The 23420-nt window shown below is 41.4% G+C and overlaps 1 protein-coding gene across 4 annotated transcripts in view; it reads left to right on the plus strand.

Annotated features, from left to right (window-relative positions):
* Nucleotides 1–23420, plus strand: part of LOC132834136 (SHC-transforming protein 1-like) — a 137020-nt gene that overhangs the window by 49636 nt on the left and 63964 nt on the right. For all 4 annotated transcript variants that reach the window (XM_060852769.1, XM_060852771.1, XM_060852768.1 and 1 more), the window contains one exon: nt 14462–14532. In XM_060852769.1, the coding sequence (XP_060708752.1) occupies nt 14462–14532 (71 nt within the window). The remainder of the gene's footprint in view (nt 1–14461; nt 14533–23420) is intronic.

The raw sequence follows: 23420 nt of genomic DNA on the forward strand, positions 1-23420 counted from the left end.
CTCTACCTAATCAACAATTAAACACGTGACTGTTTTGCTTCTATCACACCTATAACCATACCGTTGAACAGTTAATTTTATCATTTGGTACCGAACTGCCTTTTTCCTCTGTCAGTTTCACGCTTGCTGTATGCACTGTTATTTATGCATTTATATATCTGTGCTATTTGATAATAGGGGAAAGGTAGTTGAATGAACACACGCCAAATGGTGAACAAAATGAGTTGGAGTCGAGAGGTAACTGAGTATCTCAAGATCAGAGGGTACACGAAAGTACTTAAAACTGAAATGGGTTACTAAGAGAATGTGAGATGACGTCAGGGAGAACTTTGACAGTTGAGAACCAGAATGTTCAAGTCCACTTGCTGTAGCGTGAGGAGTGATGTAGCTTGGAAGATGACTCAGCGACGGAAGTACAGAGATAGCTTTCAAACCAGGCATTCCATCCATTCAGCATTTTAGTACATATTTAATCTATAGGGTAATAAACAGATATTACAGTTTGACTTCTACCTGTGTCTCACATGGAAAGAAACAGTAAGATTTACCCTTGCCACTTGGAAGTATGATTCATTCTGAAGCTGCATGTACACATGGATATTTCTGGCATTTCGCCAGATCTGTCAGAAAAATCTACGAAGTCTCATAGGAAGTAGATTAGCTCCAGTGAGTCACTACTTCTGCCACTTCATCCATCATTCATGATGCTGAATATATATTTAGATCTTTAGCTGTTCTTTCATGCTGACATGCAGTAGTGTTTTTATTAACATATTAAGAATGAGCTATTACTAGACATTTATTTACTTTGGATATGGGGCAATATATTCATCTTGTTCAGAGAATTATATATGTTTGCATAATATTTAAATATATGCGCACACAACCGTTACTTGTATATTGCAATATTCCCAAAATACAAGTGTATACATTAACGTGGATATTCATTACCCACATCTATCCTCTGTTTATGACCAATCAAGTACATGCGCCAGTACACAAAAAATGATTTGCAGACGCAACTGACCAGACAAGAGCAAATGTCATTTTTTATTTTTAAAAATGAATGTTTTGGATCACTGAATCATACTGTACTGCCCAGTCAGGTTGCAATTCAAAAGATACTGTGGAGATAGACTGAGAGAGTCACCTTTGTAATTGGCCAAACAGTTGCCTGCAGAAAGTAGTCCAGCAGCTGAAAATGGATCTCTGACAGGATCTAGCAGGCGTCAGTGAAGTCCTTTGTCTCTTAACATTGGCAAGGCAGAGCGACACTGCTAAACAGAATAAATCTGAAGTTTCTGTGGGCCACCTGGTTTGAAAGACTTTTTTTTTGGAGGGGAGTAGAACTGAATAATAAAACCTTCCAGGAGAAAGTGAGGACTGCAGATGCTGGAGATCAGCCCGAAACGTCGATTCTCCTGTTCCTTGGATGCTGCCTGACCTGCTGTGCTTTTCCAGCAACACATTTTCAGCTCTGAATAATAAAACCATGAACTTTAGGTTTTCATAGAAAATCAACAGATTATAAATGTAATAAATGAGATCTGTAAATGCCCCAGCTGATGAAGTGAATTTTAACTTGCTGTTTTTTTTAGTTACTATAAACCAGTAGTGTTGGCTCTAATACATTGGAACTGATATATTAATATATAAAAGCTGAATTAAACTATTTAAACTAGATAAATTCTTTTTTCACCTACACATGAATGCCACAACTGTTTTTTGAGTATTCAGGAAAATAAATTTTATCTCCCTTAGTGTTCCATTTTGTAGGTTGATGATGATGATGATGAAAGCCAAACAACATGTGTTAGATAAAGGGGTAAATGTAGGGGAATGGGTGGGTTGGGCTTCGGTGTGGACTTGTTGGTCCGAAGGGCCTGTTTCCACACTGTAAGTAATCTAATATGATCTCTTAGACTTTTGATCATTCCAATGTCAGAATGACGGGAATGTATTTTGACAGTCTTGCTAAGATCTACTTGTGTGACTCCAATTGATTGAAGAATTAATTTTGGTATAGTAAATTTATTTTCACAAACAGCCAAACTTGATCATCTCTCAAACCTCGATAAAGTCAAAGTTATCATTTTCCTACCAGACTATAAGGCTGCTCTCTCATTAGAAAGAGATGACTGGTGGTTGTTTCACCTGAGGGTCACCACACTTCAGTGAGGGGAGAGGTTTAGAAGGAGACATAGTAATAACCTCGGCCAGTGTGAGTATTGAGCCTGTGCTGTTGGTGTTACTCTGCATTGCAAACCTGCCATCCAGCCAACTGAGCTAAATGATCCCCAACTCTAAACCCTAAGATGTACTATAAATAGTTTCTGAAGCAATAAACCTTCCCCCTTTGTGATGTATTTTTGTTTTTGGGTGACAGAAAACTGGCAGAAATAGTAGATGATTGTATTCTATCATACATCAAGTCTTGAACCAACTCCTGTGTTGTCAATGTTTGAAATCATCCTTTTGCACAGTAAAGACAATGGTATAACACTCCTGTGCAGTACCCTGAAGATCTTAGTGGGTGGTCTATACTGTATAGCGAGACTGGTAGATTGGGAGTGATGTACACTTCATCCTCACCATGAAGATCCATGATTCACATCTTAATGTGTTCTAGATTAGATTCCTTACAGTGTGGAAACAAACCCTTGGGCCAACCAGTCCACACTGACCCTCCGAAGAGTAACCCACCCAGATCCATTTCCGTCCTAACACTAACACTATGGGCAATTTAGTATGGCCACTTTGCCTGACCTGCACATCTTTGGACTGTGGGAGGAAACCAGAGCACCCGGAGGAAACCCACACAGACATGGGGAGAATGTGCAAACTCCTCACAGACAGTCACCCAAAGCTGGAATCAAACCTGGGACCCTGGTGCTGTGAGGCAGCAGTGGTAACCACTGAGCCACCGTGCCATCCCAGATGTGCAGCTGTTTCCTTTGGGACTTCCATTTTAATAATAGATTTCCTCTACAACAGTTATAAGCAAATGTAACTGTCAGTCATAACCGATGGGACACCCATCTTGTGAATGTGGTTACAAACTTCCCTAGTTTTCCAAGCACAGAGTCCTCTACATTTTTTGAGAATTATATAGCTCTTGAAAAGAAGTTCCAGATCTGAAACGTTTTACATGTTGGGCAAATTGGATTAATTATTATCATAAATGCTCTTTCTTTGCCTGCTCTCATTTGGAATAGTTCTGCAGATTGATGTATCAGTGGATTGGATGGTTTTGAAATAGAAAAAGATGCGTATGTAAATCCTAAATTGACCTATAAACTCCAAATTTAGAACAGATTGTACTTGGGAGAAAATCTATGATATCAGTTACTGATATCTTATTTTGAAAAAAAAAGTGTCTTTGCTGATTTGATAAGAATAGAATTATCCCGTTTTTCCTTTTTGTGATCTTCTTGCCTGTTTCCTCTCCTCTTTACCCTGCAATTTCCTTTTTTGTATTGTTCTATTCTTGGCCTGCCAAGCAGACTAGAAGACTCAAACTTACTAGTATATATCAGTTCCAAATGTGAGGCACTGATTGTTAGAATTGAATTGGCTTTTTCAAAATCAGACAGGCCAATTTTATGAACTGTACTTACACTTAATTTCCATACCAGCCCAAAGTAATTTCCTGACCCTTTACTGTCTTATCTAATTTTTTTTCCTCTAACTGGGCCAATTTTAATCACACTTAAAAGCAAGGGTGGAATTTCAACATATTTGTTATACCAGCAATTTGCATAGCTTGCTTCAGCCAGAGGGTGGTGACTCTGTGGAACCCATTGTCGCAGGAAGCTTTGGAGGCCACGTCATTATGTGTATTTAAGATAGAGAGAGGTCCCTGATTAGTAAGGGAATCACGGGTTATGGGAGAAGGCAGGAGAATAGGGTTGAGAAACGTATATAGCTTAGATTCCCTACAGTGTGGATACAGGCCCTTCGGCCCAACAAGTCCACACCGACCCTCCGAAGAGCAACCCACCCAGACCCATTCCTCTACTTTTACCCATTCAACTAACACTACGGGCAATTTAGCATGGCCAATTCACCTAACCTGCACATCCTTTGGACTGTGGGAGGAAACTGGAGCACCCGGAGGAAACCCACGCAGAAACAGGGAGAATGTGCAATCTCCACATGCAGTTGCCTGAAGCAGTAATTAAACCCAGGTCTCTGGTGCTGAGAGGCAGCGGTGCTAACCACCGTGCCATGATTGAATGATAGAGCAGACTCGATGAGCTGAATGGCCTAATTCTACTCCTATATATTCTAGTCTTATTGTCTACATATCATGAAGTGGGAGAGTCGGTGTTGGACTGTGGTGGACAAAGTTTTGAAAAAAACACACACCACCAAGTTATAGTCCAACAAGTTTATTTGGAAGCGCTGCTCCTTCAAGGCATGGTCAAAATTAATTTGTCGAGTCAAAGGAGGCATTATTTGGGATCACCATAAACTTCACCTTAAAGGTCAGTCAGTGGTGGTGAGATAGATAGCTTCCAACTGGTTCTTTCAGAACAGAAGATTTAGGCAACTCAAAGTATAGCCATTGATAATTGGCTAAAGTGGCTGGTAGATGGCATATGCCAAATGCAGCCAAAAAGGTAAAAACCAAAAAAAAGCAGTCACATTGCTGGGAGTATACTTAAACCCCCTAACAATCCGAAAGGAATGGGAGAGCAAATACATAGGCAAATATCAGAGAAGTGTAAAAGTAACAGGGTTGTGATAGTAGGGATTTCATCATCTCCAGCATTAACTGGGATAGTGATTTAATGTAAAACGTTTAGAGGGAATGGAATCCTTAAAATACCTCCGGGAGATTTTTTTTCAGCCAGTATGTAGAAGGTCCTACGAGAGAGTGGCGGTCCTTAATTTTAGGTCACGAAGCTGGGTAATTGGTTGAAGCATCAATGGATGAGCATTTTACAGACAGTGATCATAACTCCATTAGCTTCAAGATTGTTATGGAGAATGACCATGATAGGCTTGAAATCAAGTTCTAATCTAGGGTAAGGCTGATTTTTAATAGCATCAGGTATGATTTGTTCAAAGTGGAACGGGAGCAGAAAAATTTTAGGTTAATCTGTGTCAGAGCAGTGTAACACATTTTAAGAAGGAAATAGGGAGCGTAAAGGGCCATCATCTTCGAATAGAGAAAAAGGGTGGGACCAATAAGTCCAGAAAATCCTCACTGTCATTGCAGGCATGTGCAGGATTAGATAAAGAGAAAAAGGAGGCTCAGAACAGCAGAAGTCCATGGGGAGTATCTAATGTATAAGGAGAAACTTAAGAAAATTAGGAGAACAAAAACGGGTGGGGTGGGGGTGTGAAGGAATATTGGTAGGAAAAATAATGGACAACCCTAACTTACAAGTACATTGAGGGAAAGAGTAGGGCCCACTAACAACCATGGTGATAATTTGTACATGAAGCCAGAGGACATCGGTCGAGTTCTTTTGAATACTTTGTGACGGTTCTTACGAGTGAAAGGGATGATTTCAAAATTACAATGGATAGATAGTTTTTCCAAAGCTGTGATAAACTGTTCTCACTAGGAAACTGATCCCTTGGTCCAAACAGATTTAGTTTTTTGTTGTAGTGCTGCTTAAGCTTGCAGAAAACATTTGACAGTGGTGTGTCTTTTGGTTTAGCAAGACTGAACAAATTTAGTGTTTCATATGCATCTGGGCCTGCTTCAGTCAGATATATTAACGGCTTCCTCTTCCCACAACCAAATTATCAGGAACATGCAAAATACTATTAACAGTGGAAAAATGTCTCTATCTAATCTATGTATCCCCAGAAAGACACTCAATTGTGACTGTGCTCTTCCAATCTCCTAATAATAACTGTTGATGCCACCATCTTTTGAAGATCACTCCACCCACTTGTTTAAACATGACCAGATTATTAAAACTATTTCTCAATACTCATACAAACAAGAGGGTGCAATTGCAGTTGTAAAAATATGTTGCAGTTTTTGACACTGCTAAAGGCTTCAGAGAGATTGGAAGTGCTGAAACAATCGAGTCGGATAGAAAATGTCATTTGTAGCAGCGATTAGAATGTAAACTGGCATGAATAAACCGAGATATGAACGCAGATTTTCAGAGCGATGACTTTTGTGGGTAAATTGAGTTGTTGGAGACCGCGTGATGGCTTACAAGGACCTCAGTGAGTTTTGTCAGGGGGGGATGTCTGGTGATGTGTTTTGAAATAGCTGGAACTTGAAAGGATAAAAGTATTTAAAATGTCGGTTAGTGTAGGGGTTGGTTTTGGATACATAGAGATTTGGTATGAATGGAGTCAAGGAAATACCAGGTAGGTTTGAGTTCTGATGCTGGATGAAATTGACTTGTTGATAATCTGGGGAGACCTAATGAATCCTAGAGCCTTTTTATTATTCTTTCTTGGTATGTCTATCTGATGCCCATCCATAATTGCCCTTGAATTGAATGGCCTGCTTGGTCATTTCAGAGTACATTTAAGAATTGACCACATTGGTGTGGACCTGAAGTCACATTGGCTAGATTTCTCGCTCAAACGTAACTGAACCAGATGGATTTTCATGGCAATCAATAAGTTTCATGGTCATCATTATTGTTATCAACTTTCAAATTCAGATTTCTCTTCTATTATTTGAATTTAAATTCCACCAGACACCATTATGGGATTTGAACCCCACGTCCTCACTGTGTTTGGACTGGGCCTTTGGGTTACTAATCCAGTGACTGTATCAGTAGGGCCCCATCTGTTCTTTTTGAAGGACAAAATACCTGAGGACGTGGTAAAATTTCTTTTATATTAACATTATTTAATGCATATGTATTTTCGTATGTAATATCGGTAATTCTTGCAAAAGTTGACTACCATGATCTGTCTTCCAATCATGTTGCAACAATTGTATGCAATCATCTACTGCACAGAATTTTGACAAATGGTCAATATATTTTCTTTACTCAGAGTTTTAAATCACTAATGACTATTGACGTCCCTAAGGTTATGTGTCAAACAGTCTCTATTCTCATAGTTTTCAGTGTTGATTTTCTGTGCAATCACAGGTTGACAACTCTGCATCTCACAGGTCCCAAGTTGTTGACCATGATGTTTAATATTAAGCAGTTGACCATGTTATCGGCTGGACTGCTTTTATTTTTTTGGATCATGATATTTAGTGTAGCCTATCCAAACTCCTATTTTGTTTTAGGCAATCTACCATTGGTTTGTCATTTTAACAAGGAAAGTAATCTGCCTAGCTGGTTATGCTTTTTTTTCTTCTTGGTCACTTTCAATGGAATGTCATTTTCATTGAACTGTTCTACTCTTTAAAAACCTATTTTCAAGTTTTGAATTCCCTTGATACCCTTTGAGTGTGTCATGAAGTCAGAAAAAAAAAGTTTGACGTTGAGAGTCAGGATGTGCTGCGCAGTTTTGTCAATGACTGCAATCTTCAGCATCCAGCTTGCACTGATCATTGACCGAGAAGATTAATCTGAAGTTGGAGGTCATCTGACGTTTTGGTTATGTATGTAAATAGCTGAAAATGTGTTGCTGGAAAAGCGCACAATATTCCAAAAGTGCACGCGGACCACTAATCCCCTTCCTGGACCCCTCCACAGCCACGTCTCCATCCGCACTGACCATTAAAGGAAATATTGGCCATATCATCCACCTTGTTCACTATCCTATTGATCTTGAACTCCACTTTCAAGGAACTAGGAACCTGCACTCCAAGGTCTCTTTGGTCAACAATAATCCCAGGACATGACCATTAGGTGTGTAGGTCCTGCTGTGATTTGCCTTTCCAAAATGCAGCACCTCATCTTTATCTGAATTAAATTCCATCTGCCACTCCTTGGCCCCTTGGCCCATCTGATCAAGATCCTGTTGTACTTGGAGGTAACTTTCTTTGCTGTCCACTACACCTCCAATTTTGGAGTCATTTACAAACTTGCTAACTATACCTCCTGTAAAATCTGATCTCCAGCATCTGCAGCCCTCATTTTCTCCTGTGTATGTAAATAGCCTGGGAATATGTGCAATTGGAAGGGCAATTTCATCCAGCAAAACTCTCATCCACAAACCAATATACTACTATTGATAGAAGTGCATGTAACATGCTAGGATCTGTGATGCAGATGTGCTTGACTTCATCATGTTCTGCTGGAAATATAGACAAAGTCTATGCACGTTTGATCTCACAAACAGAAAATAGTCAAGAAGGGTTGGAGGATTTGAGCGATAGGGAGAGGCTGAACAGGCTGGGGATGTTTTCTCTGGAGCATCGGAGGCTGAGGGGTGACCTTATAGAGGTTTACAAAATTGAAGGGCATAGATAGGGTAAATAGGCAAAGCCTTTTCCCTGGGGTTGGGGAGTCCAGAACTAGAGGGCATAGCTTTAGGGTGAGAGGGGAAAGACATAAGAGAGCTAAGGGGCACCTTTTTCACACAGAGGGTGGTACATGTATGGAATGAGCTGCCAGAGGAAGTGGTGGAGGCTGGTACAATTGCAACGTTTAAAAGGCATTTGGATGGGTATATGAATAGGAAGGGTTTGGAGGGATACTGGCAGGTGGGACTAGATTGGGTTGGGATACCTGGTCGGCATGGATGGGTTGGACCAAAGGGTCTGTTTCCATGCTGTACATCTCTACTATTCTGACTCTAACACAGCAAGTCTGGCAGTATCTGTGGAGAGAAAGAAAAATTGATGTTTCGAGTCCAGTGACTCTTCTAAGTTTTCCCAACAATTTTTTGTTTCTGGTTTCCAGCATCCACAGTTCTTTGGGGTTTGTTTTGGTACAATTAGTCTGTTTTGACTTAGTGTTCAAACGGCAAATTAGAAAGACACCAATTTTGGTGATTCCTGATAGGATTGTCCAAACCAGACATTTTTATAAATGTCTCCTCCAAAGTCACTTGAATAACCATTAACCCAGTTGTCATTATTGAGCAGATTCCTGTTAAGGAGATTGTTACATTCAGATTTGACAGGGCTTCAGGAATTTCAGACCCTAATCGAAAACTAAAAATTAACTGCTCTTGAAATTGCTTAATTATATGAAAATTTGTGTTTGATTGTGGAGATGGCTATTAAACATTAAACCACAGAAAAACTTTATGATTCATTCAAAGTTTTTAATAAAAAAAAAGGAGGAAAGGCAAATTATCAACAGGCTCTTGCAAATTCTGGAATAATTTAAAACTAACTAACTCTATAGGCAAATCAAGAGCATTGGTTGTACACCTTCCCCAGTTTTACTCTTCAGTGAAATAGAGATATGGAAGTGTGATATAAAATCACCATTCTAATCTGATCCCAATAGCTTCCCACCCAGAGAGTTGAAGTATTTTAGGCATTGCTAAGTAATTAACACATTTAATGGGTGCTATTTTGTTTAAGTAAAAACAAAACACTATGGATGTTGGAAATTTGAATTGAAAGCAGAAAATGCTGGAGAAACCCAGCAGGTCTGGCAGCATCTCTGGAGAGAGAAACAGTTAATGTTTTGAGCCCAGTGTGATGGAGCAACAGTTCAAGACATGACATGATTGATCCTCCAGGGTATACCAAAGCAGAGGTTGGCTTGGCTTAGGTACATTACTTTTTTATCCCCCCAAACTTGGCAACATATTCATTCCCTATTGGATTACATGGAATATACAACACACATTCTGGCCAATTAGCTCAAGCCAAAATTTATGCTGTACTGATGGGTTTTTTTTTACCTTTGTCATCAAATCTATCAGTTCTGATGATGCTGCTCCATCAACAAGGCCATGCTGTGCATGGCTTTTTTTTCGGAGAGGTTATAAAAGCAGCAATTCTGAAAAGTCTGGGTTTAATTACTTGAAAATGCCTTCCAGTTAAAGAAAAAAAACTTGGACAATAAAAGGGGTCTGGCCAGTTCTCCCAGCTCAGTCAGTTTTGAGGTGCTGGTCCAAGAAACAGCTACATGGAAGAAGGTGTTCCATGATGGATCTGTCTACCCTCTCTCCCCACCCCCATCTCTCTCTCTCCTCCCTCACTCACTCACTCACTCTCTCACACACACACACACACACACACACAATGTTGTCTGACCCGCTGTGATCTCCAGCTTTTGTTTTTGTTTCAGTCCAGATTCCAGCATGTGCAATAATTTGCTCCTGCTTTATGTGAATTCAGTCATGTTAATACAGAACTTATTGTTATTGGGCAATTATTTGATCAATTAATTTATATGCCTGTAATTTCATCTTTGAAAATTGCACAATCTGGATCATTTTGTTTTACTTCTCAGGATACAACAACAGATTGTTTTAACTTCCCCATTCCTTGTTGCTGCTGAGTAGTCATTTTTATGAAGTACTTATGTAGCTCTACACTTGAGGATATTAAGTGTCAATGAACCACAAGGCATTGGATTCATGTGTAGGTCATACTGGACAGAGGTAGTTTGTTTTTGTATGATCTTTTCAGTGAATGTTCCCTGCAAGTAATAAACTAACAGCACTTCATACACAATGCAATTGAATTCCTTTTAAGTGAGACACTTCCGTACTATTGCTGTGAAAAAGTGATAATTGAGTCATTTCTCACCTTTTCCCAAACCCTGTTGAAGACCAACTGTTAAATTCTTCTGAGGCTACAGTTTTTTTAAAAGCAATCCAAAAGACTTCACATTCGTTTTTTATTTCTTTCTGATCACTACCCGCAAAATAACAATTTTTAAACATTTGGTTTTAGAATTTGACATATTTGGAACTGAACACTCAACCTCTGATTTGCTTGACCAGCTACACAACTATTCTGCCCCGTATCCCTGCAGAGTGATCAAGTCAGCCTGCTTCCAATGAATATGTAGATATTGCTGAATGTCAGAGGTGCGTAATGCAAATATCTTCCAATTATGCCACTGTAACTGGGATGAGTCAGAGATGAGATCAACTGTCTTCCAGAATAATTTATATTCCAAACAATATATTGATTTTACTTAAAATACTTTCTTGTCTCCTAGAACAGTAGCTCGTAGAGTCATAGACGTACAGCATGGAAACAGACCCTTCATCCCAACTCATCCATGCCGACCAGATATCCTAACCTAATCTAGTCCCATTTGCCAGCACTTGGCCCACATCCCTCTAAAGCTTTCCTATTCATGTATCCATCCAGATGCCTTTTAAATGCTACAATTGTACCAGCCTCCAGCACTCCCTCTGGCAGCTCATTCCATACATACACCACCCTCTGCGTGAAAAAGTTGCCCCTTAGGTCCTTTTTATATCTTTTCCCCTCTCACCCTAAACCTATACCCTCTAGTTCTGGACTCCCCCACCGCAGGGAAAAGACCTTGTCTATTTATGCTATCCATGCCCCTTTTTATAATTTCATAAACCTCTGTAAGGTTACCCCTCCGCCTCTGCTCCAGCGTAAACAGCCCTAGCCTATTCAGCCTCACCCTATAGCTCAAAACCTCCAACCCTGGCAACATCCTTGTAAATGACCTCCCAACTCCCATACTCTATGCTCTGACCAATAAAGGGAAAGCATTCCAAACGCCTCCTTCAGTATCCTATCAACCTGCAACTCTACTTTCAAGCAACTATGAACCTCCACAGCACAGTATCTTTGTTCACCAACACTCCCTAGGACCTTGCCATTAAGTGTATAAGTCCTGCTCTGATTTGCTTTTCCAAAATGCAGCACCTTGCATTTATCTAAGTTAAACTCCATCTGCCACTCCTCAGCCCATTGGCCCACCTGATCAAGATCTTGTTGTACTCTGAAGTAACCTTCTTCACTGTCCACTACACTTCCAATTTTGCTGTCCTCTGCAAACTTAGTAACTATACCTCTGTTCACATCCAAATCATTTATATAAATGACGAAAAATAGAGGATCCAGCACTGATCCTTGTGGCACTCACTGGTGACAGGCCTCCAGCTTGGAAAACAACCCTATTTCATCTCCTTCTGTCTTCTACCTTTTGAGTCAGTTCTGCACCCAAACAGCTAGTTTGCCCTGTATTCCATGATATCTAACCTTGCTAACCAGTCTCCTGTGGGGAACCTTGTCGAACGCCTTACTGAAGTCCGTATACATCACGTCAACTACTCTGCCCTCATCAAGCTCGAGACACTAGGTTGGATTTAATTATAACCTCAAAGAATGATTCACATACTGAATAACCTTTGTTTCCTGTGAAGATGAAGAAGCAAAAGTAATTGACTTGTATGGCAAACCACTTGTTTGTCTCTCAAGAATAGTTTTTGCAATGACCTTTAAAAAAAAATTCAAGTTCACCCTTGTCTTAAATGCAAAATGTTTGGTGTGTAACAATATTCAAATAGCTTTTGAATAAGTTTTTTTTTGTTTAGACTGATTAGGTGACTGTATACTGGGAGGAAATGAGAGAATTGAATGATCTGGACTGTTGCAGTGGTGGTCATAGTGACTGAATCTGGAAATGGCTCATTTAAAAGAGTTATTTACTACAGCACTTTATTTACTAGAGTGTTGCTTCCTCGAGGTTGAGACCTGCCGTTCATTCAACACATTGTTTTGTATGAGGTGTGGTTTTCAGCCATGGAATTCTCCTGGAGCTTGTATCTCGTGAAGTTCAATCAAAATATCCAGACTCAGTATAAAATTTAATCTTGAGGGCATATTGACAAATACTATTGTGTCCTTTACTGACCCTGACTATAAAATAACCACCCAGAGGATCTTTGCTGGAGGAAGCTGTTCATTGCCAGTGCAACACTTCCACAACACTATAGCGGAGAATTTTTTTTATATTGCAAGAAAACTTATTCCAGGCTGAAAAGAATTTTGCAATCTTTAAGCAGCAGGTTCTAACCAGTGTGCCTGTCTTTCAGTTTCTGGACTGATGATCTCAAACTTTTTGATTCTTGTGCTGTCCCCTCATGTAATCCCTCTAGCTGAATGTCTTGGCAATATCACTCACCTTGGTGTTCTTCTTGGTCAGGTTTTTAGATGGGTTTGGCTGTGAGGGGCAATGGCCTCATGGTATTATCACTAGACTGTTAATCCAGGGACATAGGTAATGTCCTGGGGACCTGGATTCAAATCCCAGCATGGTGGATGGTGGAATTAAGAGTCTAATGATGACTGTGAATCCATTGTGGATTGTTGGAAAAATCCATCTGACTCCTCCTTACCTGGTCTGGCCTTATGTGGCTCCAGACCCATAGCCAATGTGGTTGACTGTTAAAATTCCCTCTGGGCAAGAAGGGATGGGGAATAAAGGCTGACCGAGCCAGAGATGCTCTGTGTGTAATAAAAGCAAACATTTCAATATGGAACATGAAGCATTGTGCACATTTAGATGTTCACACTTTTGCATCCTCGAGCCCCTCATCCTGCTAAAGCGACTGTGTGTGGCAGATATTGAGTGTCTAGGCCCAATTCATTACCAGCTCTGAGGTAGAAATTAGTTATAGACTGCTTTCAGTACCAAGGTGTGCCTCCAGACAGGAGTCCCAAGGCTGGTCTCTCTAGCTTCAGTTCAATTAACAGAGCAAGCTTTCTGCTGACCCTCTATAGTTGCCTCACTTATTAGAAGTGGATTTTTAGGGAGGTGACAATAGGGCACACCAACATCCCTAAGGTATTGTGCAGCCAGGACGAGTATTCCTAAATCCCTTGGTGGCACTACAAGCTTAGAAATAGGCAAACAGTTTACCGCTTTGTTTATTAGTGGTGTTTACTGACAGAACAGAATTGATATATTCTCCACCCAGTGTTATCCAGTTTCTGTTCCACCTCTTTATTCTTTTCCTCCCCAGAAAGACAGTGGAGAAAATTGAATCTTCTCCTTTCAGTTTGTTCCCAATTCATTTGGCTTGAGGTGACCTCGGGAGAGAGCAATCCTACAGCCTTTTAGACTAAAAAGCTGCTCAAACCACCTACACTGAAGCTATACAATAGAGTCCCTGTTCTGCTGTGTCTAGGCTTATGCAGAAGAAACTCAGTGAATAGCTGAGCACCTTGAGGTCATTGTGAATGTCTTCCCTGTTGGTGAAAGCAATGGCTAGCACAAACTAAAAGCTTTTTATGACCTTAGAATGTCTCAATGCTTTGAAGTGTAGTTACACCAATTTTACCCACTTTATTGTACACCCAACTAAAACTAAAGGGAAAACACGTTATTTTTTAGGACTTCACATCAGTTAAACGAATTTCATCTTCCACTCTATTTGTTTCCTCTGCTTTAGGAGAAGCCTCAACTGTGGCTTTTTCTGAGAGTTTAAGGGATTCATTAGGAGTCCTGTGCCCTATCAATGCTTCAGCATGTGAGCTCATGAAGGTGCAGTTTGCCTGTTTTTATGGCTTCTATTTATATTTTAAAAAAAATTAAAAATTGTGCGCTCATGATCACTAAGAATTTAATTTTTAAAAAACTTTTCATGCTGATTTTCCTCTTTCTTTTTCCAGTATATGGGCTGTGTCGAAGTATTACAGTCCATGAGGTCACTTGATTTCAATACAAGAACCCAAGTCACGAGGTAAGCACCAAAGGAAAAATGTCATGCTGAAGAAGACAGAACTGCATTGTTAAAATATGTACTTTGCCACATTGTTTAGTGGTAATTACAATTCAAATTTTTAAATGTGATGTTTCAAAAGTGTTCTTGATCTTGTAGAAAAGGAAAGTTGGTTTAGGTATAGTAAATATATATTGTGATTCTGTGCAATTTACAGATCTGTGTTTAGTTGAGAGGATAAGATGGATCAGAATACAGATTTTTCAGTTATTTAGATTCCCTACAGTGTGGAAACAAGCCCTTCAGCCCAACGAGTCCATACTGACCCTCCGAAGAGTGACCCACCCAGACCCATTTCCCTCTGACTAATGTACCTAATACTAAGAGCAATTTAGCATGGTCAATTCACCTGATCTGCACATCTTTGGACTGTGGGAGGAAACTAGAGCACCCGGCGGAAACCTACACAGACACAAGGAGAATGTGCAAACTCCACACAAACTGTTGCCAGAGGCCGGAATCAACCCTGGGTCCCTGGTGCTGTGAAGCAGCAGTGCTAACCACTGAGCCACTGTGCTGCCTGTTATTGGTGAACAAAAATTATAAATAGTGTATTGCATGGTTATTGATTTTGTCAATAGAACTATCTGGTCAGGAATTTGTCTTTCCACTGTAGAATTTCTTAAAATGCACCATTGTAAAATTTCAGCAGCAAAATGTAGAATAGTTGCAGCATTGAAGGAGGCCATTTGGTCCATTGTATTTGTGCTGAGTCCCTGCAATTTGGCTTGTCCCATTTCATTTCAAAAACAAAGCTGTGTGAAATTGCTACCCAGTCCCCAAAGTTTTCGCAGTAATGACAATGAATGACATTATTTTACAGTTACTTGGTGTAATTTGTCTCAATAAAATGGATGGTTTTTATGCTGCTCACCCTCTGCCAACAGTCTTGAAGGTGGGAAATCTACAAAAAGTCCAGTTGGGGGTTTTTCTGCCCCCAACCTATCTGAAATTTTTACATAGAGGAAGGTTTCGGGCAGGCTACCCTGTCTTCGACAAATTGAGACCTTTTAGTGGCTAATTGGTGACCGTTGAAGAGCCTAATCCAGCTGTTGTCAACATCTTGTACCTGTGGTAGGAGAGGCACACACCATAAATAAAGTTTGTCAGTTCCTTTGTGTGTCCCAGGAGTCCATATCCCAAAGTTTTTATCTCCTTGCCCTGCCTTAACACACCTTTGGGGCTCTTGATCCCTCACCCTCTTCAGAGTCTGCAACCCTAGATTTTCCCCAATCATCAGAGTGGTGGAGCTGCCGAGTGCTGGCCTATCTGATGGGCTGGCAGCTGTCTAAGATGTGACTTCCTCCCAAATGATAACTGAAGTCCAGTCTCAAAGCAGTTAACTTGATTCCCAGCTTTAAATTGCCACCGAGCAGATGTTGGATAGGTCTCTAATTGCAAATGAATCAGAAAGATGAAGCATATTAAATGTCATGTTCTAATAATCACAAATTTTCCTAGCACACATTGCAAAGGTGCTGTTTCCAGATGATGACATATTTTCTGATGTTGAAGTTATTTTGTTTTTAGTAGTTTGTACATAGGCTCCAAGTAGATTAAATTTAACATTTCTTGATATGGTCAGCCCCAACACAACTGCTGGGGTCAAAGAAAAGTGAGATTGACAAATGAGACAACAGGCCTGACTCTCATTATATGCAAAATGGAGGTCTCATCTGATCAGTACATTTATTTCCATGTTTCACTTCTAACTTTTTTTTACCCTTCATGAGAGGCTTTTATTTCCCTCGCTGTTTTAGCACTCTCCTCACTGAATTCCTCTTTCATACTGGCTGCAATGATAGATACCAGTCATGTGTGCAAAAGAGTTTCTGCTCAGATTAAATATAAAATGACCAGCAAAAATTGTGTTGCATTCAAACTTCCTTCCTGGCACAAAATGAACAAACTTGTTTTTCAGCATGTCGAAGATTTCTTCCTCCTCCTTCAAAACTACACTGTTCTCCTCAGGGTGGGGGATGGGTGTTTAATTGGCTTTGTTTAGGTGAAAAGTCATGTTGGGTGCTGTAAAGCAAATTAACCGCTTTCCTTAATGGGACAGTGGATCAAACACTAATGTACAACCACAATAATTCAGTGGAAATTTCATTTAACCAATTTCCGATTTTAAAATCTTATGCAGATCTTGACTAGAACTTAATTGGTCTGATTTAATTTGAGGAAGTTAGCAGCTATTGTTTCTGATGAGGAATGATATGGTTGCAAAAATAGCTATACCAAAAACTGTTTGTTTGTTTTTATTGATAAAAGTAGTGTTCATTTAAATATTGTGGGGCTCGGTTAATTCTAGCTGAAGTGTAATGTTGAACAATATTGATAAGGGCAGGTTCAACCCCTAATTCTGGTAGTTCATGAAGGTTCTATCTCCTTGTTTGCGCCACACTTTGTGGAGTGGTCTCCTTCGAACTATATATAACCGCTTGCTGGAGAAAGATACCTCCTGTCCTCTGTGGACAATGACTAATTATATATTAATTAATCCATATATTTAATTTACAATGAATATTGAAGCATAAACACCCAATTTATTATTCAAATCAATTTTTCAACTAATAGAAATTTGCGGAAGGAAGTAGTCATTGCTGTTTGAAATGAGACCATAGACTCTGGAATGGTGATTGTTCCACCAGACATCCGTTTTTAGGGTCAAACACGTGCTAGTTAGGAGCACCTTTAATGTGGCACGCAGTGTAACATCCTGTGGAGTGCTCCAACTTTGCCTTAATCACAGCCTCTGAACAGTTTGTCGTTCACTCATGGGACTGTACATGCGGTTTGCAACTATTTATTAGGTCAATGGATAGACTGTTAATGTAGCCAGATTTGCTGCTGATACAGATAGTTAGGAATGCAAGCTGTGAAGACGATATAAAGAGGCTGCAAAGCAATGTTGGTGAGTTAATTTCAGCATGTAAAAAAATTGGCAGTTAGAGTATAATGTGGGAAAATGAGATAGTCTAATTTGGCAGAAAGAATACAAATACAGAATATTATATAAATGTGAAATGACAGAATGCTGCAGTAGAAAACGATCTAGGTCACAAAAAAAGTAACATGCAGGCACAGCATGTAAGTAGGAAGGCAAATGACATGTTTCCTTTCATGTAAGGACAATGGAGTATAAAAGGGAAATGCTGTTGGAGCTGTGCAGGGCATTGATGAGATGTCCAAATGTTTTCTATATAAGTTTGGTCTCCTTACTTGAGGAGGGATATTCCTGTATTGGAACCATTTTACTTGGTATGGATGAGTTGTCTTGTGTGAAAGCCTGGGGCCCATATTCCTGAGGTACCTTAACAGAGATGAAGCTGAGATGACGTTTCCTCTCATGGTATGACGTTTCTTCTCATGGTATGGAGAATTAGGGGACACAGTTTAAAATTAGTGGGTTTCCTATTCAAGACAGATGAAGAGGAACTTCTTTTGAGGATTGTCAGTCTTTGGAAATCTCTTCCATAGAGATCAGTGGAGGCTGGATCATTGAATACATTTAAAACTGAGCCAGAAATATTTTAATTGACAAAGGAAGCAAGTGTTCTGAAGCCAGGCAAGAAAGTGGAGCTAAGGCCACAATCAGCTCACCCATGATCCTGTTGAATGATGGAGCAGGCTAGGTAAGCCAAATGACTCCTGCTCATATTCTTTATGATCTTTTATTTTAATCTTTGGGCCACTTTACATCTTTGGTCCAAAAATGGAGAACGGAGCAGAATTTCAGATATAACATGAGAGTGATTGTCAATGATATCAAGGCAGCGTTTGATTTGAATGTGGCATCAAAGAACCCTATCAGAATTGAACTTGATGGGTGGTGGGTGGTGTGAAAACACTACTGGTTGAAGTCATACCATCGGAACCAAGTTTGTGTTAGGTTAGTGGCCAATCATTTTGATCATGTGACATTTCTGCACTGTGGTTTAGTACTCTAGGCTTAACCATCTTTAGTTACTTTGTCAATGACCTTGACTCCATCGTAAAGGCAGAAATGGGGATGTTTACTAATGATTGCAGCGTTCAGTATCATTCGCAAATCCTCAGTTACTGAAGAAGTCTGTGTCTAATGCAACAAAAGTGAACAGCATTCGGATACAGCTGAAACATTTGCACTGAACAATGACCACCTCCAATTAGGCAAAATCTAAATGTCTTTTGACATTCGGAGGTATTAGCATTGCTTAATGTCTCCATTGTTAACATCCTTGAGTGTAATCTTTACTCAAACTGAACTAATCCAGTCACAAATCTTGTGGCTACAAGAGTAGGTCCAAGGCTAGGAATTCTCTTATAAGTAAATTGCCTCCTGATTCTTCAGGCCCTATCCAGTATCTGAGAGGGCCAGGTCAGAAATGTAAAGGAGTACTCCCCAATTGCCTGGACAAGTGCATCTTCAGAAACAACTTGCAAGATCCCTCTCCATGTCACAGACCCACCGTATTTGACGGGAAGATGGAGTAAACAATGATTTCACTGTGTCACAAGATCAAAAATCCTGGAGCTACCTCTTTCTGGGTTTACCTCGACTGTGAGGATTGTAATATGTTCAAGAAGTGAACTCGCTGCTCTCTTAAGAGAAATTAAGAATAAACAATAAATGCTGCCTTGCCAGCTATGCCTATGACTTAGAAACAAAAACAATAAAAAAGTTTTCACTTCTGGGAAGCCAATAAAGGTAAGAGTGCCTAGTCTAACCTGGAATTGAGAAGAAACTGCTTCGACCAGAAAATGGTTTGAATTTGTTGAATGTGGAGCTTTACCCAATACAATGTAGTTGAAGTAAGTAATCTGGACATGTTTTTTAAGGGGAAGCCAGACAAATCAGTGAGGAAGTCATATTGATAGATCATCAGATAAAATTAGCTGCAAATGTGTTGCTGGTCAAAGCACAGCAGGCCAGGCAGCATCTCAGGAATAGAGAATTCGACGTTTCGAGCATAAGCCCTTCATCAGGAATAAGAGAGAGAGCCAAGCAGGCTAAGATAAAAGGTAGGGAGGAGGGACTAGGGGGAGGGGCGATGGAGGTGGGATAGGTGGAAGGTGGTCAAGGTGAGGGTGATAGGCCGGAGTGGGGTGGGGGCGGAGAGGTCAGGAAGAGGATTGCAGGTTAGGAGGGCGGTGCTGAGTTGAGGGAACCGACTGAGACAAGGTGGGGGGAGGGGAAATGAGGAAACTGGAAAAATCTGAATTCATACCTTGTGGTTGGAGGGTTCCCAGGCGGAAGATGAGGCGCTCCTCCTCCAGCCGTCGTGTAGTCGTGTTCTGCCGGTGGAGGAGTCCAAGGACCTGCATGTCCTCGGTGGAGTGGGAGGGAGAGTTAAAGTGTTGAGCCATGGGGTGATTGGGTTGGTTGGTTCGGGCGGCTCGGAGGTGTTCTCTGAAGCGTTCCGCAAGTAAGCGGCCTGTCTCACCAATATAGAGGAGGCCACATCGGGTGCAGCGGATGCAATAGATAAAATTAGGCTGTTCAATGATGGCTGTGCTTCTCAACCCAATTCTTCTGCTTTCTGCCTGTAACCTTTGATCCCCTTACTAATAAATAACCTCTCTATCACTGTCTTAAAGACACTCAATGACTTGGCTTCCACAGCCGCCTCCAGCAATGAGTTCAAAAAATTCACCACTGTCGGGCTGAAAGAATTCTTCCTCATCTCAGTTCTCCCTTCGCTCTGAGGCTGTGCCCTCTGGTCCTAGTCTCTCCTTACTTGTGGAAACCTGTTCTCCACATCTACACTATCCAGGCCTCTCAGTAAGTTTCAGTGAAATGCCCCTGTTAGGTGAAGATGAGTGGGAGAGGCCTATGTGGAGCATAAATGCCAGCATGTATCAGTTGGACCAAATGGTTTGCAGTGTACCCTTGATCCTTTTTCTTCCCCCTTCAACTGTGCAGATCTCCTAAGGTCTATGCATGACAGCAACTTCTGGAATTAGAGGTCAATGCTGTAATTGGTGTTGGAATGCTGATTATCATGTGCAGAACATCAGAGCAGCTGAAGGATCATTGATGGCCTGTTAATGTGTTTGTTGGCATAATTGTTGCAATGTTAGTGTTCTATTTAATTAAGAATGTATATTGATCTCCACTGCTGACTGTGTGCTTGAGATTTTTAAAATTCCAGGCTTCTGTTAAATTGTATTTCTTTGAGTGTCTTTAGGTAATTTTTTTGATGTGCTCTATATTTGATAAGGCCAAATGCTTTGCTGGTTCTAAACTGGGCCCAAGCCAAGCTTCTTCCCCCGCAACCCCCAACCTCCAGGTCACTGCCACCTTTAAGTAGGAGAAAGCAAGGACTGCAGATGCTGGAGATCAGAGCTGAAAAATGTATTGCTGGAAAAGCGCAGCAGGTCAGGGAGCATCAAAGGAGCAGGAGAATTGACATTTCGAGCATAAGCCCTTCTTCAGGAATGAGGAGGGTGTGCCAAGCAGGCTAAGATAAAAGGTATGGAGGAGGGACTTGAGGGAGGGGCGTTGGGAATGCGATAGGTGGAAGGAGGTTAAGTGAGGGTGATAGGCCGGAGAGGGGATGGGGGCGGAGAGGTCGGGAAGAAGATTGCAGGTTAGGAAGGCGGTGCTGAGTCCGAGGGTTGGGATTGAGTTAAGGTGGGGGGAGGGGAAATGAGGAAGCTGGAGTTGTGGTTGGAGGGTTCCTAGCAGAAGATGAGGCACTCTTCCTCCAGGTGTCGTGTTGCCATGGTCTGGCGATGGAGGAGGCCAAGGACCTGCATGTCATTGGCGGAGTGGGAGGCGGAGTTAGTGTTCAGCCACGGGGTGGTTGGGTTGGTTTGTGCGGGTGTCCCAGAGGTGTTCTCTGAAACATTCCGCAAGTAGGCGGCCTGTCTCCCTAATGTATAGGAGGCCACATCGGGTGCAGCGGATGCAGTAAATGATGTGTGTGGAGGTGCAGGTGAATTTGTGATGGATATGGAAGGATCTCTTGGGGCCTTGGAGGGAAGTAAGGGGGGAGATGTGGGCGCAAGTTTTGCATTTCTTGCAGTTGCAGGGGAAGATGCCGGGAGTGGAGGTTGGGTTGGTGCGGGGTGTGGAACTGACGGAGTCGCAGAGGGAGTGGTCTTTCCGGAATGCTGATAGGGGAGGGGAGGGAAATATATCCTTGGTGGTGGGGTCTGTTTGGAGATGGTGGAAATGACGAAGGATGATATGATGTATCTGGAGATTGGTGGGGTGGTAGGTGAGGACCAGTGGGGTTCCTCTGATTGGAGGGGCAGGATTCGAGGGCGGAGGAGTGGGAAGTGGAGGAGATGCGGTGGATAGCATCGTCAACCATGTCTGAGGGGAAATTGTGGCCTTTGAAGAAGGAGGCCATCTGGGTTGTTTGGTATTGGAATTGGTTCTCCTGGGAGCAGATGCGGCAGAGGCGAAGGGATTCGGAATGGCGTTTTTACAGGGGCAGGGTGGGAGGAGCATGGTGGGTAAATTTATAGGCAGCATGGTGGCACAGTGGTTAGCACTGCTGCCTCATAGCGCCAGAGACCTGGGTTCATTTCCCGCCTCAGGCAACTGACTGTGTGGAGTTTGCACGTTCTCCCTATGTCTCTCCATTTCCTCCCACAGTCCAAAGATGTGCAGGTCAGGTGAATTGGCCATGTTAAATTGCCTGTAGTGTTAGGTTAGGGGAATGGGTGGGTTGCGGGTCGGTGTGGACTTGTTGGGCCGAAGGGCCTGTTTCCACACTATAAGTAATGTAATGTAGGTAGCTGTGAGAGTCAGTCGGTTTATAGTAAATGTCCGTGTTGAGTCGGTCGTCTGAGATAGAAATGGAGAGGTCTAGGAAGGGGAGGGAGGAGTCTGAGACGGTCCAGGTAAATTTGAGGTTGGGTTGGAAGGTGTTAGTAAAGTGGATGAACTGTTCAACCACCTCGTGGGAGCACAAGGTAGCACCAATACAATCATCAATGTAGCAGAGGAAAAGGTGGGGGGTGGAGCCAGCATAGCTGCGGAAGATGGACTGCTCCACATATCCGACGAAGAGGCAGGCATAGCTGGGGCCCATGCGGGTGCCCATGGCTACTCCTTTGGATTGGAGGAAGTGGGAGGATTGAAAAGAGAAGTTGTTCAGGGTGAGGACCAGTTCAGTCAGTCGAAGGAGGGTGTCAGTGAAAGGGTACTGGTTGGTTCGGCAGCAAAGGAAGAAGCGAAGGGCTTTGAGGCCTTCGTGATGGGGGATGGAGGTGTATAGGGACTGGATGCCCATGGTGAAGATATGGCCACCTTTAAGTCCATCTATCAAAATCCCAAAATTCAAATTATATATGAATTGTGTCAGCCAATCTTCCCATTTGGACAATGAAAGTTTGGAAATCAGCTTAATTATTGGTTTGTACAGTTGTTGATTTTGTCTTTATATCACTATTCCCAAGTGAGTGCACTTTTTTAAAATCTGCAGTATTGCTTTTAGAAAGCTCTGTGACTCCCAGGCCTTTAACCCCCACGGCTGAGATGATGGATTGTGCTTCCTCCCATAGAGTCTTGCCTGCTGGCTGTCCCTCAAGTGCTCTGTACTCTCTTGATTTTCTAAGATGTTCACGCTGTCTTGCTCATTCACTCAATATTTTCTCCTCCTCCTTTCTTTCTTGCTCTCTCTTTATGTAATGCTGAAAACTCTTGATTTTTCACTAAGCTCTTTTTTAACTGTGGTGAATGATGTCTAATTCTCTTTTTATTTAAATATATTTTACCCATTTCCACAAAATTATAGCATATTGATATTCCTAACATACTAAGTATTTTTACAATCACATATTTTGTGTTTTGATATTATTCAGAAATTGGATGTGGAGGTGGGATTAATTGAATTTGCCTTTTTAAAAAGAGC

The sequence above is a fragment of the Hemiscyllium ocellatum genome, chromosome 39, assembly GCF_020745735.1.
Source record: "Hemiscyllium ocellatum isolate sHemOce1 chromosome 39, sHemOce1.pat.X.cur, whole genome shotgun sequence".
Classification (NCBI taxonomy): domain Eukaryota; kingdom Metazoa; phylum Chordata; class Chondrichthyes; order Orectolobiformes; family Hemiscylliidae; genus Hemiscyllium; species Hemiscyllium ocellatum.